At 28.9% G+C, this 15,629-nt stretch overlaps 3 protein-coding genes across 4 annotated transcripts in view; 1 reads left to right on the forward strand and 2 right to left on the reverse strand.

The window, feature by feature from the left end:
* The window catches only part of LOC108764148 (prostaglandin E synthase), a 5,403-nt gene extending 1,123 nt beyond the window's left edge, over positions 1–4,280 (reverse strand). Inside the window, exon 1 of the mRNA XM_018512223.1 lies at positions 3,945–4,280. Within this exon, the coding sequence (XP_018367725.1) occupies positions 3,945–4,079 (135 nt within the window). The 5' untranslated portion in view covers positions 4,080–4,280. The remainder of the gene's footprint in view (positions 1–3,944) is intronic.
* KaiR1D (Kainate-type ionotropic glutamate receptor subunit 1D) overlaps positions 1–15,629 on the forward strand; it is a 441,399-nt gene that overhangs the window by 6,007 nt on the left and 419,763 nt on the right. The window contains exon 2 of the mRNA XM_018512220.1: positions 3,218–3,275. The gene's annotated coding sequence lies outside the window, so the exon portion shown is untranslated. The remainder of the gene's footprint in view (positions 1–3,217; positions 3,276–15,629) is intronic.
* Positions 5,035–12,850, reverse strand: LOC108764147 (uncharacterized). Of its 2 annotated transcripts, XM_018512222.1 has the most exons (7): positions 12,721–12,850; positions 11,687–11,900; positions 8,879–9,061; positions 7,746–7,977; positions 6,694–7,047; positions 5,598–5,785; positions 5,035–5,473 (listed from the first exon to the last, which is right to left on the reverse strand). In XM_018512222.1, exons 2-7 carry the CDS (start codon positions 11,733–11,735, stop codon positions 5,112–5,114), a joined length of 1,368 nt encoding a protein of 455 aa, XP_018367724.1. In that variant the 5' UTR covers positions 11,736–11,900; positions 12,721–12,850; the 3' UTR covers positions 5,035–5,111. The 2 variants fall into 2 exon arrangements, with proteins under 2 accessions (XP_018367724.1, XP_018367723.1); XM_018512221.1 differs by lacking the exon at positions 12,721–12,850 and having other exon boundaries at positions 11,687–11,952.

The following is a 15,629-nucleotide window of genomic DNA, read 5'->3' on the forward strand; positions in this document are numbered from 1 at the left end:
AGCAATCTTTCCCCCTAGCGCAACGATTGGAGTATTGCATGACAAAATGATATCTCCAACGTATTTCTTCTCAAAAATTGAACTGTTTACTATTGTGAGGTAAGTCACATACTCACAACAGTAAACAGTTCAATTTTTGAGAAGAAATACGTTGGAGATATCATTTTGTCATGCAATACTCCAATCGTTGCGCTAGGGGGAAAGATTGCTAATGAAGACTCAAACCATGAGTGGAAACGTTCAAAGTTAAGGTTTATATTTTTAATATTAAGAAAAATTGCGATAATTGATAACCAGCGCCGACTCCTATTGCCTGTAATATATTTTTTATGGTTTCATTAATTGTTTTAATTAAAGGAGTCTATAAAAACTTATTAGTTTTTATTAATTTATAATTTATCATTATACATACACTAACAGAATATTTATAGAATTAAATAATATTTAGCATTAAATGGAAGTTGCATATAAATTTCAGATGTATTGTTGCTACGCACTTGATAATATTAATTTATTTAATGCTAAATGAATGACTGATGTAAAAAATGAATCGGTATAACTTCAATTTTTGAATAAATAAGATTAAGAAAAGTTAACATAATGCATTCTACAAACTTAAATTATGCTGATATTTGATAATACTTGATCTTATATGGTTTTCGATCATATTACGAGAATGGTAATCAGCACATTCATTTTTCGCATCGTATTTTTCGTATATTTCATATTTAAATAAAAATATTACATATTAGTAAGTATCAAGCATATGATCGTTCGTTATTATCTTATCGTGATTATCTTAAAATGTAAATTGTAATTTGCACAATAATTAACTGTAGCTCTCAATAAACTACAGTTTATTGCATTATTGATTTCAATCCAATTTAAATAAATTAAATAATGTTACTTTCGTTTAACAATGTAATTCTTTTTATAAAAGTAACTAAACAGTAATGTGATGTTTATAAAAACAATGTTTTTATTCGTCTTTTTTGCTTATTAAAATATAGAGAAATTGTGCAGTTATTGAACACAGTAATACACATATATTTATAGGAACAAAAATTATGCATATTTTACAAGTTAACAAATTTATTAACTATCTCCAATGAGTAGAATATATTATTCAATTTTAATCCAGTGCTCAATTAAAAGATGCATTTTTAATAACTCAAATAATAATTAATTTGCTTATAACAGAAAACGCAAAAAACAATTTACAAATTTATTTAAATCGATAAATTTAGTTTTCATATTTTTATTGTTTCAAATTTTATGTAAATTTCATTTATTCAACTTTTATTGTTTAATTCTGAAAGAAAATATATAAGAATATAACTTTAAGTATATACATAGGTGTGCCATAATTCATCCGACAATGCTCGTGGGCAGGTAGAGTGGACTAAACTGAGTCGAAAAGTCCTCTACCATTTTGCAATTTTCGCAATAGTTAACAAGATATTAATTACTAAAAATTGCCGTGTATTGATCTTCAATAATTTTTTCTGAAATATTATTAATTTTACAGAAAAATAGCAAAAGACAAAAATTTTTCATTTTCTTCTCATAGAACTCTAAAAATTTGTTCAGAATTTTTTATCAATTTTTTAATACTGCATTTTCTTATTTTTACGAACATGAGAAAATACGGTATTAAAAAATTCTGAAAAAATTCTTAAAACTTTATGAGAAGAAAATAAACAATTTTTGTTTCTTGCTGTTTGTAAAGTTGATAGTATTTGAGTAAAAAATTATTGAAAACCAATATTCAGCGATTTTTCGTAAATAATATCTTGTTAACTATTGCAAGAATTGCAAAAATGGTAGAGGACTTTTTAACTGAATTTAGCCCACTCTACCTGCCGACGAGCAGACTGTCGGATGAATTACGGGACACCCTGTATATTAAAAAAAAAATAAATAAAAAATAAAGTTTCTCTTAAATAAAAATTGAATATAGGTATATATATCCGATTTTTATTTAAGACGAACTTTATTTTTTAATTTTTTTTAAGGAAAAATGTCATTGTAATTTGAAATTAAAATAATCTTTCATAATTTATTATTGAACGATGAAGATGCCGAGTATATTGTTAAGACAATGTTAGACAGTTTTTACAATCAACATATGTGACAGTAATAAGCTGTCAATTGATAGTTTATAAATCACATGACATTGGGTTTCAAATCCAAAAAAAAAGTGTCAAACAATATCATGCGACTTGTTATAATGTCAAATTAATGCGATTTTATACATGCGATTCTGATTTTCATTTATTTGTACTCTGTGTTTACTCTAATATTATTATTTAATTGTCCCAAGTATTTTAACGTGTATTTTCCATCAGAAACAATTATTACACGCTCGATAAATTTCGCGTCATTTACGATTGGAAAGTGCACATACAAATAAAATACCAACACACACAAACATAAAATGCTGGGAGTGCTGAATCGAAATAAGCGTTAATTAATGGGCAATGAAGTACCTATTTCCTCATAGTATAGTTATATAGAAAACATCTTTAAACAAACATTAATGAAACCAAAGCAAGGCAATGAAGACTATGATGACTAGCTAAATGCATTTATTTTATTGTATATACACTTAAATAATATAAATAATATAAATTTGACATTTGATATTGTTGTGTGCATATTTCATTATTTTCTGTTTTATTGACATTATGAAACAATAGATTTGGCACATTAAATTAATCTGTACAAATATATATGTAGAAAATTAACAAGAAATTATATAAATGGTAAATTTATGCCTATTTATTTATATTTTATAAATTTAATATGGTATTATATTTTATTGTAGTACATTGATTTAATAATTATTTGTACATATATTTTTAATGCATTAATGACTTTTATAATATATATAAATAACAAAATTCTTAACTTAAATTATTAAGACCGGTATTTATGCTTTGTTCTTATATTTAAAGTTTTAAGTACAATCTTAAGATGATGAAATCAATCGTAGAACTATAGCATCTGAAGACATCACTTAAGACGATTTTGAAATAAGAACGAACCATGAATGCCGACTCAAGATTATTTTAATAAAGAAATTCTGATTTTGTATTTACTTGAATAAATGTAGTATATAATGTGCAAAAATGATAAAATTAATATTATAATATGAGATACTAAAATAATTCTCTATTTTAAAGAAATTAATGTTCTAAAATTAATGTTTGTTTAGGTAATATGTGCACCCAGATGACACTGGTAGTGATATTGAATGAAGACACTATCAATTGGTGAGTCAATTCATTGCATACATGCATAACTGGTTTTACTGCCAGTTATGAAGATTTAATTGTTATCATCTTATAACAGTTTTCCCGTAATCATTATTCGAAATTGACTTAGATTTTAGCATGATTCTTTTTTTCTATATTTATTCGTAAAAAAGCAGAAGATTAGTTAAATCTCAATCAGTTTTAATCATCAATATTTACAAAATAACTGCATGATATATTTGTTATAAATTTTTACAATTTTCTTTGTTTATGTATAATGATAATGCTATAATTAACATCAAATTTTCTTTATATAGTACATATACAATGTAAGATATTTAAAAAACAATTAATATTAACTGCTGGTTTTTTAACTATAACATAAAAATTTTGAAGAGTATTAATATATCTGAATTACTCTTATATAAAATTTTTTACTGCCTGTCGGTCTTCCCACCTACTGTTATATAAAATTACTCATCACACATGCAAGATATTAATCACGATCGTAATTAAAAGAATGATAAATAATAAAATGACTGTATTCTGATTAAATATAATATTAAATGAAAACACAATCGCTCTATTTTGTACGCGTAATCATCTGTTTACAACGTTTATTGTTGAAAGACGGATAAGTAAATTAACCTATAAAAAGAGATACAAAGGGCTGTTCGAAAATTTTACCTGTTCTCTCACTCGGATCCGTCCGGTGTACCACGTTAGCAACATCATCTTTATCACGAGCACGCACGACCACCAAGCATATATAGACCACCATAGCTCATCTTTCGTCTCGTCTGCAGTCCCATTCGCTACCATTTCTCCAACGCGACCTTATCGTCCTTATCTGCTTAACGTTCACTCGGCGTCCACGAGGAAAGCCGACGCGTTACTGCCTATGTAGGCTTGTCTGAACTGGTGAGGGTTATTAGCAAGTCAAATGCATAAAACGGTGATAGGTAATTTTATACGTAGGTATAGTCGGGCGGGAAGGTTTAAACGTGAGCATTCACGTTGCGAGACATGCACTACTTTAAATTAAGTACATAGATTGATCGTAAGATATAATTTGCTATCAGCCGCAATATTATATCGATAAAAATAGATAGCTTCATTTGATAAAGAGATCTGAAATCTTGAAGGCCTACAGTTTTGAAAAGAAATTCTAATCTAAGGTTTTGAAACTATTCCTTTCTACTCCTTCCTTCGAGAAACAATTTTTTTCTAAGGCATATTTTTTATGTGTGTTGTGTAATCAAAGAAAATCAGATTATACATAAGATACCTATAAGAATTTATGATCTTTCATTAGAAAGAACTTTTATGTTTCGTTAATTATAAACATGTCATAATTTTGTATTGCAATCATTTTATTTGTATTCGATTCTATGCCATGGAGCAGAAAATTTTCTCACAAATATTGAATAATACACGTATTTGTTATTTAAATAAATTCAAACAGGAATATTTTGAAACATTTATTTGTAAAATTGATATACAGAGGGTATAATATTAATGTTTATGAAACTTTTAACTTTTTATTTGTCGTTACAATCTGCCAATAATTCACAAATTAAATTGTTATTTAAATAGATTGTATTATTATTGCTTATACAGAGTTTTATTGCAACAATATTGTACAATAAGTGAATGAATTAGTGTTTTTTACATTTTTTGTGAAATTCGTGCAACTGAATAATTTTATATCAATTCATATTAATATATACCATTTCATCTTTATTAAGATTGATAAAAGTGATGAGCTGTCGTTCCATTTTGCAATAATATTTGTTTTCCATTTTTGAAACAAGAAATTTTAGTATTTTATCAGTAAAATTCTATATATATGAGTTATAAACGCCATTGCGCGATATTACTTTTTTTAATATTTGACATTCTTGATACCCAGATCAAATCGTTTCCAAGAAAAAAATCTGTGGCGACGATGTTCGTTTCTTTCCACCATTCCTCTTGAAACTTGACAGTGAGATTTCGATTAACGGAATCAGCCATCTGCCGAAGCCCACCAGACAGATTAAAGAAAATATCTAATGGAAATGGCGTTAATTCTGCCATTACTGCCCATAATGGATTCTGACTATTTCTGCGTTTTTTTGATCCTAAAATCTCTTCATCCAAATATTCGAACAAACCTTCCACAGTTTGCTGATTGCCCCATACTTGCGTCAAAGGCGGCCACAGCCAGTCGTATTCTAAATTAAAAAGGATTAAGTCGAAATTGTTATAAACGTTTATTAGCTGAAAAGTTTCAAAGAATTTTAATTAATTAAATTTGAAAATCGTAAATTAATAGAAATTATAACAAAAATATTTTACCGTTTACTGTGTGCTTGTCACCATAACAAATGATTAATCTTTTTCCGCCAGCCCAAATGTCATTTAATGTCGGTCCCAGACCTTCAATCCCTCTGTCTGGTTTCAGGATTAAACCTTCGAATTCTCGATGTAAAATAGATTGCAGTTTCCGATGTCTGTTTGGCCTACCTTCGAAGCCCACGGGAAATCTATTTGTCAATTCTTACATTAATTATTACAAATTTTGAGTATTTTATGAAGCATAATTATTAATAACGTTTATACGGCAAGTATAGCTGGATATAGCATACAAAAAATAAACAGTAAAAAATAAAAGCATAAAAACAGAGGAACGTTTTCTACTTTTTTAACATATTAATAAATATGAATATAAGCAGCTAATTAAGATTATTAATAATTATTAATAATTTAATTATTTTATACAACGTGTCCTATTTTTAATTATATACACTAAAATAACATAAAAATAACTACATTTGCAAGAAAATATTTGAGATAAAATTTGCGTGATCTGAAGGAGGACAAATAATAATAGAATTAATTTTCAAAAAAATAAATTTTTCGAAACCATATATAAATCATTGTCATTTTTTAAAATAAAATTGTATGATTATTGTTATTATATAATTGTATTAAAAATTATCTTTATACTATGACCTTAAAAAACGATTTTTTGAAAATTGATTTATTTATTCCTCTTCTGGCTATGTACTTTTTATCTCAAACCTTTTTTTGTAAATGTAGCTGTTTTTATGTTATTCCAGTGTATCAATCAAAATAGACATACTGTATATTTTAGTTTTCGCAATTTACTCGTAATTTCTTTGATGACCATTTATTTGAATTTTACGATCATTAACACGAATTCAATTTACTACGTATGCATGTTTTCGCGCGTGAATTTAAACTATACAACGATTTATTTCGTGTTAAGCTTGGAACATAATTGAAAAGTACAGGCAATAGAGAAACAGAAAATAACAGATTTCCATCTAAAATATCGTGTATTCTGATATACGGTTTCTGATAGGTTGAAATTTATTATTCCCTGTTCCTATTGCCTCTGTTTTTCAATTGTGCATTAGACTTTACTCACCTATGAAAATCCATAATGATAACTTCACCTCTCGCTACATCCAGAAAATCCCTCACATCCTTTAAAATCTCTGAAAGAGGTGTGATGCGGATGACGTCATGATTGACCCAAAATCTATTTATATGATTCCCGTCTTCGTCAAGTGCGGTGCCATTTGGTATTGATGGGTAATATCCAACTCTGATGTCCAGATACCTTATACCATGCACCAACTGAGTCCAAACATCACGATCTTGTGTCAACAAGTATCGCTGAAAGGCGTCCCGACGCGTTAGATCACCATGTTTGTAACAACCAGAATTATGTGTCCCAGGTATCATCAGGCTGCCGATAGGAAGCATGCCGATTTCCCTTCTTTAACAATACAGCAAACATTATTTGTGTATTAATAGCTGTTAATTTCTACAAAGAATTATGTGTGATTATTACACGGAAAAAAATGTTTGGTTGAATTAACTGGAATTCTGGAAAATGAACGATCCAGAATTTTTGTTAAATCTACTAGATTTCGGATTAAGTCTACTAAATGTTAGTTATTTCAATTAGAATTTTAATAGATTTAACCAGAAATCTCTGTAAATTTAATTAGAATTTTGGATCGTTCATTTTCCACCAGAATTCTAATTAATTCAACAAAACTTTTCTGTGTACGGCCCGTCAAATTTATAATAATAATAAATAATTACTACAAATATATTGTATCTTATCGCAAATATATTATATCTTATCGCAAGTATATCGTATCTTATCAGTAACAAACTGTAATTTAATTACAGTTTATTATTGATACAATCTAATGAAACTAATTTAATTACAGTAATTTTTATCCAATTAAAATTAAAGATACATTATCTGAAAGTAATTACTTTAATTAAGTTCTGTATAAGAACATATCAACTTTTATTGTTTGATTTAGTCTTTCCGTATAAATGTTTTAAAATATTTAAACAGTGTTTCCGGATATTATTTAAAAATTATTTTAAAAACAAATGATTTTTTAAACAAAAAGTGATATTTCAATTCAAAACTTTGGAAGTACAAAATTCTAGTACCTTAAATCGTACATCCAAGTCGGCCAAATTTGCAAGCAAGACATGGAAAACGTATGACCATCTTTGTAAAGAATAGCATAATAATCGAGACAATGTGATCCTGGAAGTGTCGCTCCATCCTTCGTGTCCCATCCTCCTGGTAACGTCGGACGACCGACTGTAATATTTGTTCTGTAGTATCCCCGAGGACGTTGTAACGAAGTCAGGATCAGTTCAGGCTTAATCATTTTATCTGAAACAAATAGGATTCGTGGTTGCGTAAACAAATTTTTTGGTATCTAAAGTTCAATAGCTTTACGGTGAGAAAATATGATAAGGGATGGATGCGTTCGATTTCACGATGATTCATTCTGTAAGATAAATCGGATTGGAAACGATTCAAAACTATCGAGAGATTCATTCCGAGCGGATCAATGTTTTCAAATTGAATGCGATAGGCGGAAGAGAGACTTAGCCAACAAGTTTTAACGACGAACTCAAAGCGTTTCAACGCGCTTAAGCTGGTGATCTGTACTAAGCTATCAATGAAATTCGAAAGCAAAACAAACTTATATATTTATCAACTTTGCTGATAAATTTTAATGAAATAGGACCGATGAGAATAAATTTAATTAAGTGAGAGAAATTCTATTTTCGGTCAAAGCGGATCTTGGTGTACTTATTATAACATTTCGATGTGAATTTATATCCATATTCAGTTCCGCAAACCGAAATGTTTTAAATCTTGAAATGCAATCATAAACAGAATTAGAATATAGTAATATCACATATTAAATTGACAAGTAATTTAATAATTGATACTAATAGCATTTTGTAAGAATCAAAATGACTGAAAATAGGATTTTTTTTATACTAAGATTCTTACTTAGATTTGTTAATAAAATTTCTCACATAAAACTAAATAAGAATTTTGAATAAAACGAGTTTATAATGCAATGATTACAAGCTGTCATGCATATGTCTTGTGTTTTGTAATAAATTATAAAGATAAACATTACACTTTTGATATAATATTTAATACAATAGTTAACTTATAAATATTATAAAATAAAAGGTACGTGTTTTTCGATTCTATAATCGTCCCCTTTGGTAGCGAAATACGATACATAAGAGAATCAAACAAAATTTATTACTATGTGCCGCTAACGGGTCAGCAGTGAACACCTTGATTTGAGTATCTGAATATCTCGTGTCCGCCGGACAATCGAATTCCCAATTTACTTCTAATTCGGCATCGACCACCTTATCGCTGGCAACGATTGGTCTCCACAAAGAGGAAACCGTGACCCATACTTTTCCGCACTGCCCTGCCAATGCTGAAAGTAAAATTAAGAAAATAAATTGAGAAATATAAGATGAGAGAGAAGCAAATTATATTTCAAATTTTTATAAAAAAGTTAGAAGAAATAACACTAGTTTGCTAATTTACATTTACGTTGTCTGAACAAACTTTATATATATATAATAACGTGAGATGTTAAAAATGACGATTTTGAGAATTTTCGTAATGTTGTAACAGTGACAGTAAATTTTTCTATATTTTGTTAACAGCACATGAACATATCAACTTTTAACTTGCATCTGAAAACGAAAAATCATATCGAAACGAAACTAAATACATTTTAAAGCAAAAACTTGATACTTTTGTGTGTAAATAAAATTTCGAAAAAAATTGTTACTAATGCTACAACGTCATTAAAATTCTCAAAATGTTGTTTTCTTTGATATCATTTTAAAATTGTGGCATGATAGCAGGAAAGTAGATTCATGTTCAGCAGGCAAAAATAATTCAAATATTAAAAATAGCTAAATATGTTAAAATAATTTTTTCGCAAGCTAGTATAATTTTTGCTCCTTCCAGATCACAAAATGTCTCTGTTTTGATTTTATCGGAACATTATGATTTATGTTAAATGTATGTATCGCTCATACAATTGTATTTAAGTATTATGAAATAATTTAAAAGATGATATCAATTAATGATATACATATATCTTTTTTACTAATAATGTATATATTTTTTTAATATACACACACATCCACACATACACACATATACATTATACGTATATACAGGGTATTCTACCTAAAGTGACCATCCCTCATATCTTTTGCAGAATAAAGTGGAATCAAAAATTTATTTAAATAAAAGTTGTATAACTTGATGGGGAACACATAATGGCATAATTGATTTTTTTTAAATTAATTTTTCACGGTCATATAATGACTATGATGAAAGTCACAGTCATTTTTTAAGTATAATAATATACCTACCTTTTTTGTGTGTGTAAAATTATAGTTTCTCTAATTATTCTGTATAAAAGTACAATTAAGGTAGAAATATCGAAAAATCAATAGTTTTTGAGATATTTCATATTTTATGTCAAAATGTGCCAGAATAATGTATAAAATATCTTGTAAACTACTGATTGATATTTTTGCCTCAAGTTCTATATGCAGAATAATTAAAGATATCATATTATGCAAAAAAAATTGTTTTATTTAAAAAATGGCAATGATCTTCATATATATAACGAAAAATAAATTTTTTATAAAATCGATTATATGTGCCTCGTCAGGTCATACAATTTTTATCTGAATATATTTTTTATTTGACCTTATCCTACAAAGATATAAGAGATGATCACATATTAGGTGGGACATCCTGTATAATATCAAAAGAATTAGATAAGTTCTTTGTGTGGATGAGAGAGAGAGAGAGAGAGAGAGAGAGAAATTGAAGAGTAAATACGTATATACAAATATAAAGAAATATAGAGAAATGCAAAATTATATAAATATCAACAATATGATTTATATTTATATTTTTTACATTTTTCATACTTTTTGAACAGTATTTGAATAAAAATTAATGTATTAATATTCCATAAGGTAAAAATATATTTGCTTTTTATTCATATATTTAGAGGAAAGTCGCCGATACTGACATAGATCTCTTAAAGTGACACCCCCTTATTTTTCAGAAACTAACTATTGCACTTTATTAATACTAATAAAATCATGATCTGTTTAGCTAATTAAAGAAGTACAAACTCATAATTCGTAGGTTTGTGGCTTGTTTCTATATCAAATCAACTAAAAACGAATTCTACAAATGCGAAAATAAAATTCTTACGATTTTCTTTTGCAAATTGTGAGGTTTAAATAATAGTGACTATATTATTGATAATATTACGTCATTTTAAATACTTGTAGTTTCCGAAATAAGTTTTATTTATATTATTTTTTCTCTTAGAGAGAGAGTATTTTTATAATACGATTTTTAATTTAAAATTGGGGTGCAGCGTAAACCGCCATACCTGTCCGTAAAACAGACCATGAGCTAACTTAATTTTTATAATGTTGCTTTATATAGTGTCAAATCAGTCTATTGGAGCTGAAGGCAATCGTGCATATATGGAACAACTCTAGAAAAACAATCGCGTTACATATTTGCATCTTGCAGGACAGCATAAAGTAAATATGCATATAATTCAATAAAAATGTTTTATAACGAAGTAAAATGATTCTGAAAAATCTTATATACATTCACTGATAGGTACTTTATACAGATAATTCCTGTAAAAGAAAAAGAATAGGAATACGTAGCATTACTGCCTACTGTGTCAATTTTGGAGCCCATTTTGTCAGACGTTCATTTTTGCATAACTTACGAAAAACTTAATTATTGCAAAATTGCTAACAGTATTACACTAAAAATAAAGTGGTATATCGGTATCGGTGACTTCCTCTATATATTAATAATAATAATATTAAATTTCTCTTTTAATAATATTAAATTTTTCTTTAAATTTTATTTAAGAAACAGTGTTTAAAAACACTTGCTTTAAACACATAGTTATTTTGCATTTCTACTAAAATAATAAACATTGTGCAAAAAAGAACCGTGTAATGAAACGCAATAGTTAGTTTAGTCTCACCAATGTCACAAAAGACATGGAGAATCAGCAGAACAATTCCTTTCAGCATGATTGAAATGATGAGATTTCAACCAAAATTCTTTGTATACGGCCTCCGATCTTCCGATGTCAGCAAATATTGTGCACTCGTGTTTTAATCAAACAGTTTCTGATTTCTTCGAGCATAACGGATACGAGAGTCTTCAAAGAGCTCAAAGTTTTCTGAAATTCACAACTTGTTCACACAACTACGTTGCCGTTATAAATCTTCATTAAATAATCATAAATAAATTTTCTTTTGAAGAGCTAAGAATATTTTCCACAGTAAAAGTTGAAGGATTGTAAGAAAAACAATAAAAGATACAGAAGAAAATTTTTGTAGGAAAATATATCGAATTTTATTTTTATATTTTCGACTGAAATTCAAGCAGCAGTGGAATTCGCTATCACACGGATTTATCTATGTCATTGATAACATCATTACGTTTTGAAAATTTATTCTGTCTTCTCTGTGAGTGAAAAATTATCCTACTGGATAAACCGTTGCGAATCGGATCAATATAAGTTTGGAGACGGTCAGTCGACAGTTGTCAATTTTGTTCCAAACGAGTTGTTTTATCATGCTAGTTAGGTACTTCCGCGCGCTTCCTCTTCCTGTGCAGAAACAATAAACAACAGTTCTGTATTGTGTGATCCAGTTAATCGACGGTACAAGCGCAGAGATCGCGAGTGCACGAAAAAATTTTGTCTCATAAAATGATCACAATCTCGAAAAAAATCACGAATTGACTTTTGTAACGAAAAAGTATATTGAAACTTATGTAAATTATAATGATTTTTACAGTATATATAGTTTGCTAAATCAATTTTTAGTGAACTGATTATTCGTTTCGCTTCTTAGCTTCGGAGCGAATTGGATAATTTCCTCTCCTTGATTTTTTGTTGAACAACAATAAGAAGTACTATTTACGTATTATTTTATTATATAAAATTCAAGCAAAGTTTTAAAAATTAAGAGTTTATAAAACTTAATAACAAAATTTGTTTTTAATTACTTTTTTTATCAATGAACAAATATTGATCTGATTCGCCTTGGTGAACGCCTGTATGAAACGCGTGCAGTTTTAAAAATACATATGATCTTCCGCGCTTGGTAATAATGGTTCTTTCGATTGTCTTCTGTCACGAGTAAGAGAATCTCTCGATCAGGTCAAACATTATCGTCACATCGAGAAACTTCGGAACACACAGAATGGGAATCGTATGGAAAACGAATTCAGATGGACCACTGCTAATGGCGCAGTGATCTTCGGCTGACAACCCGACGACTGAACGATAGGCAGTCGAACGAACTACTACCGGTAACAGGAGTAGTCTAATGTAGAACCCGCTTATGGGACGTTCAAGTACATTGCGCTTCCATCCTTCCGTCACTTCCTCGGACGCGTCAATTGGACATGAGGAGGGACCAGTACTCATTCGTTTTCCTTCTCTCTTCCCTACGTCCGCTTCTCCATCACATTGACTATCGGCTACGTGCGTACACTCGGGGTCGGACCCGGCCTGGCCAGTTAAATACCATTTCCTGCATACGCCGTCGCGGAATATATAGTTTCGAGGGAGAGCTGGCAATGGATGCGAATCCAACCGACCGATCGGTGGAGGTTGGGAGAACGGATTCAGTTTCTACATTGAATTATCGCCCTCGTGCATCGTGCACAGGGGACACTGCATGTCAGGAGGGTACGCGTCGTGAGAGCAAACAGATTAATCGTTACATATAGATCGAGGCTACAGATCGCGATTTACCGATAACATTTTAGAGTATTTTATGGTAGAACTACATTTTATTGGGATTGGACGCGATCGCGACTATGTTACAAGTCGCATTTGTGTAGGCTCCACTTGGCTTGTAATATATAGTGCAATATACAGCTTTGACCAAAAATATTAGGCATCTATATTTTTTCATTTGTCAGGAATTCTTTTATCTATATTGTTATCTACTGGTTACTAACATTATACATAAATTTAAAGGGTTCTTAAAAGAATTTACTGTAAATGCCATAAAACAATTTTTAAGCTAAAACTTTAAATGATGGTTAATAAGGTGCCTAATATTTTTGGCTAATGCTGTGTTGTGTGTATATATACATATATAATACAATATATATGTTTTTGTACATTCTGTTTGTAGAACTTAACTCGATTAATATTTCAATAAGAAAAAATCTTTATAACATCTTCTTTTTAACACATTTTTAAAGATGATTATACTATTATTATTGGTTTGTGCGGGATTCAAATGCGGGAATACGAATAAATAATCCATCAAGAACTCAATAGAACAGATATACAATTTATTTACAATGTCATGCTTTTTAAAAGATAATATTACATGTTACAGTATATGTGGATGTAAGTAAAAGCTTTGAACCATGAAATCTCGATTATTCTGATCGCATTCGCATAGACGGGGTCACAATTTAAAAAAAAAAAACAAAAATAAATAAAATCTCGAATAATTTTTAACATTGGTATATCGATCACATCAATGAAAAGTAATCACATTTTTAGATATAAGTTTAAGCATTTAGTTATGATTTTATCAACACTTTAATTGAATAATTAATTAACGATTAATTTTGAGGTTTTTTTTAGTGCTCGTGAGTACGGTTACAAATTAAATCCTTCGTTGAAGAAAGATAAAAGTAAATATATTATGTTTTTTATCCTTCAATCTTCAATGAATCTATAGTTTTGTATTTAATATTTTATTTCTATATTGTAATAGATATAAATAAAATATTTTCAGGAAAGAAATTATTAAATAAATAATTTTAGATAAATAATTTTCGTAGTTACAATACTTTTCATTGGTACCATCAATATCGTATATCATGTATATGTGTACTACGACAAAAAGTACATGTCGCTGCAATTATCGGATACTAAATACTACATTAAATAAATAACATTATTACCTTGGCAGAGTTATATTACATGATTGAAGACATAGGTACAATATATACTTTACGCGTATTAACTTACAGTAACACTGTTCTTATTGATGTTCTAAGTTGACAATTATAGTACATGAAGGATATTAATACGATTTGATTCGTTGAGGTAGATAATTTAATCAGTCTATGAAGCTGCTTTGTCGGTCGGTCAATTGTTTGTTGATAAATTTCCGTTCCGACGTTACATAAAAGAATCAATCCTATTTGCCATTGGAAGATCCTTACAGTCTTTCGTGTATATAACTGAGTAGCGCTGATTCCGATCTAAATGATATGATAATCTGAATTTGTGATTGATCTACGATATGAACACGAAATATATGTCTAAAAAAGGATCTTTTAACAAAAGACAATCAAGAGACGACCGAAATGAAAAGAATTGTATTTGAACAGATATAAAGTTAGGGAGGTTTTTCTGCCTTTCGCCCGATTTCTGATTTTAACGACAAACTCTGTGCCATGAACATACGAATTAATTCGTAAAACATACTTACATGATCGATTATTTTACCTATAAATTATAATAAATTAAGATAATTCGTACAATTACAATGAAATATACACTTTCTACACGCCAGAACTCTTGTTTTCCCCTGTCCATCGGCGAAAATGCCAATCGAAATTTCCATTCTCTCAGCTTTCTCGTCTTTTCAGCGAAGCGAGTCCTGCAAACGCACCACAAGAGGCATCTCTATGAAATTATGTACATCCATTTTGGTTAAACGCGTTATATTTGATTAATAACGCGTAACGCGTCTCTATTTAAGCATTTCGTACGTTAAATTAGTGCTGTCGAAACGAAAAGGAAATTGTACATTTTATATATATGTTATGTGAGCAAAGTTAATAATTTATCGACTTAATTGATTGGCAGTCAATAATATACAGAGATATACAAACCAAAGATATATGCAAAGTTTTTATCAAATTAAAAAAAATAT

Source organism: Trachymyrmex cornetzi, unplaced genomic scaffold (genome assembly GCF_001594075.2).
Source record: "Trachymyrmex cornetzi isolate Tcor2-1 unplaced genomic scaffold, Tcor1.1 scaffold396, whole genome shotgun sequence".
Classification (NCBI taxonomy): domain Eukaryota; kingdom Metazoa; phylum Arthropoda; class Insecta; order Hymenoptera; family Formicidae; genus Trachymyrmex; species Trachymyrmex cornetzi.

Coding starts and splice junctions, on each gene's coding strand:
- LOC108764147 (XM_018512222.1), bottom strand. CDS start 11,735: ATGCTGAAAGGAATTGTTCTGCTGATTCTCCATGTCTTTTGTGACATT. Junction 7,978..8,878: donor TGACCCGTTAGCGGCACATA/GTAATAAATTTT, acceptor TATTTGTTTCAG/ATAAAATGATTAAGCCTGAA. Junction 7,048..7,745: donor ACTTGGATGTACGATTTAAG/GTACTAGAATTT, acceptor GTATTGTTAAAG/AAGGGAAATCGGCATGCTTC.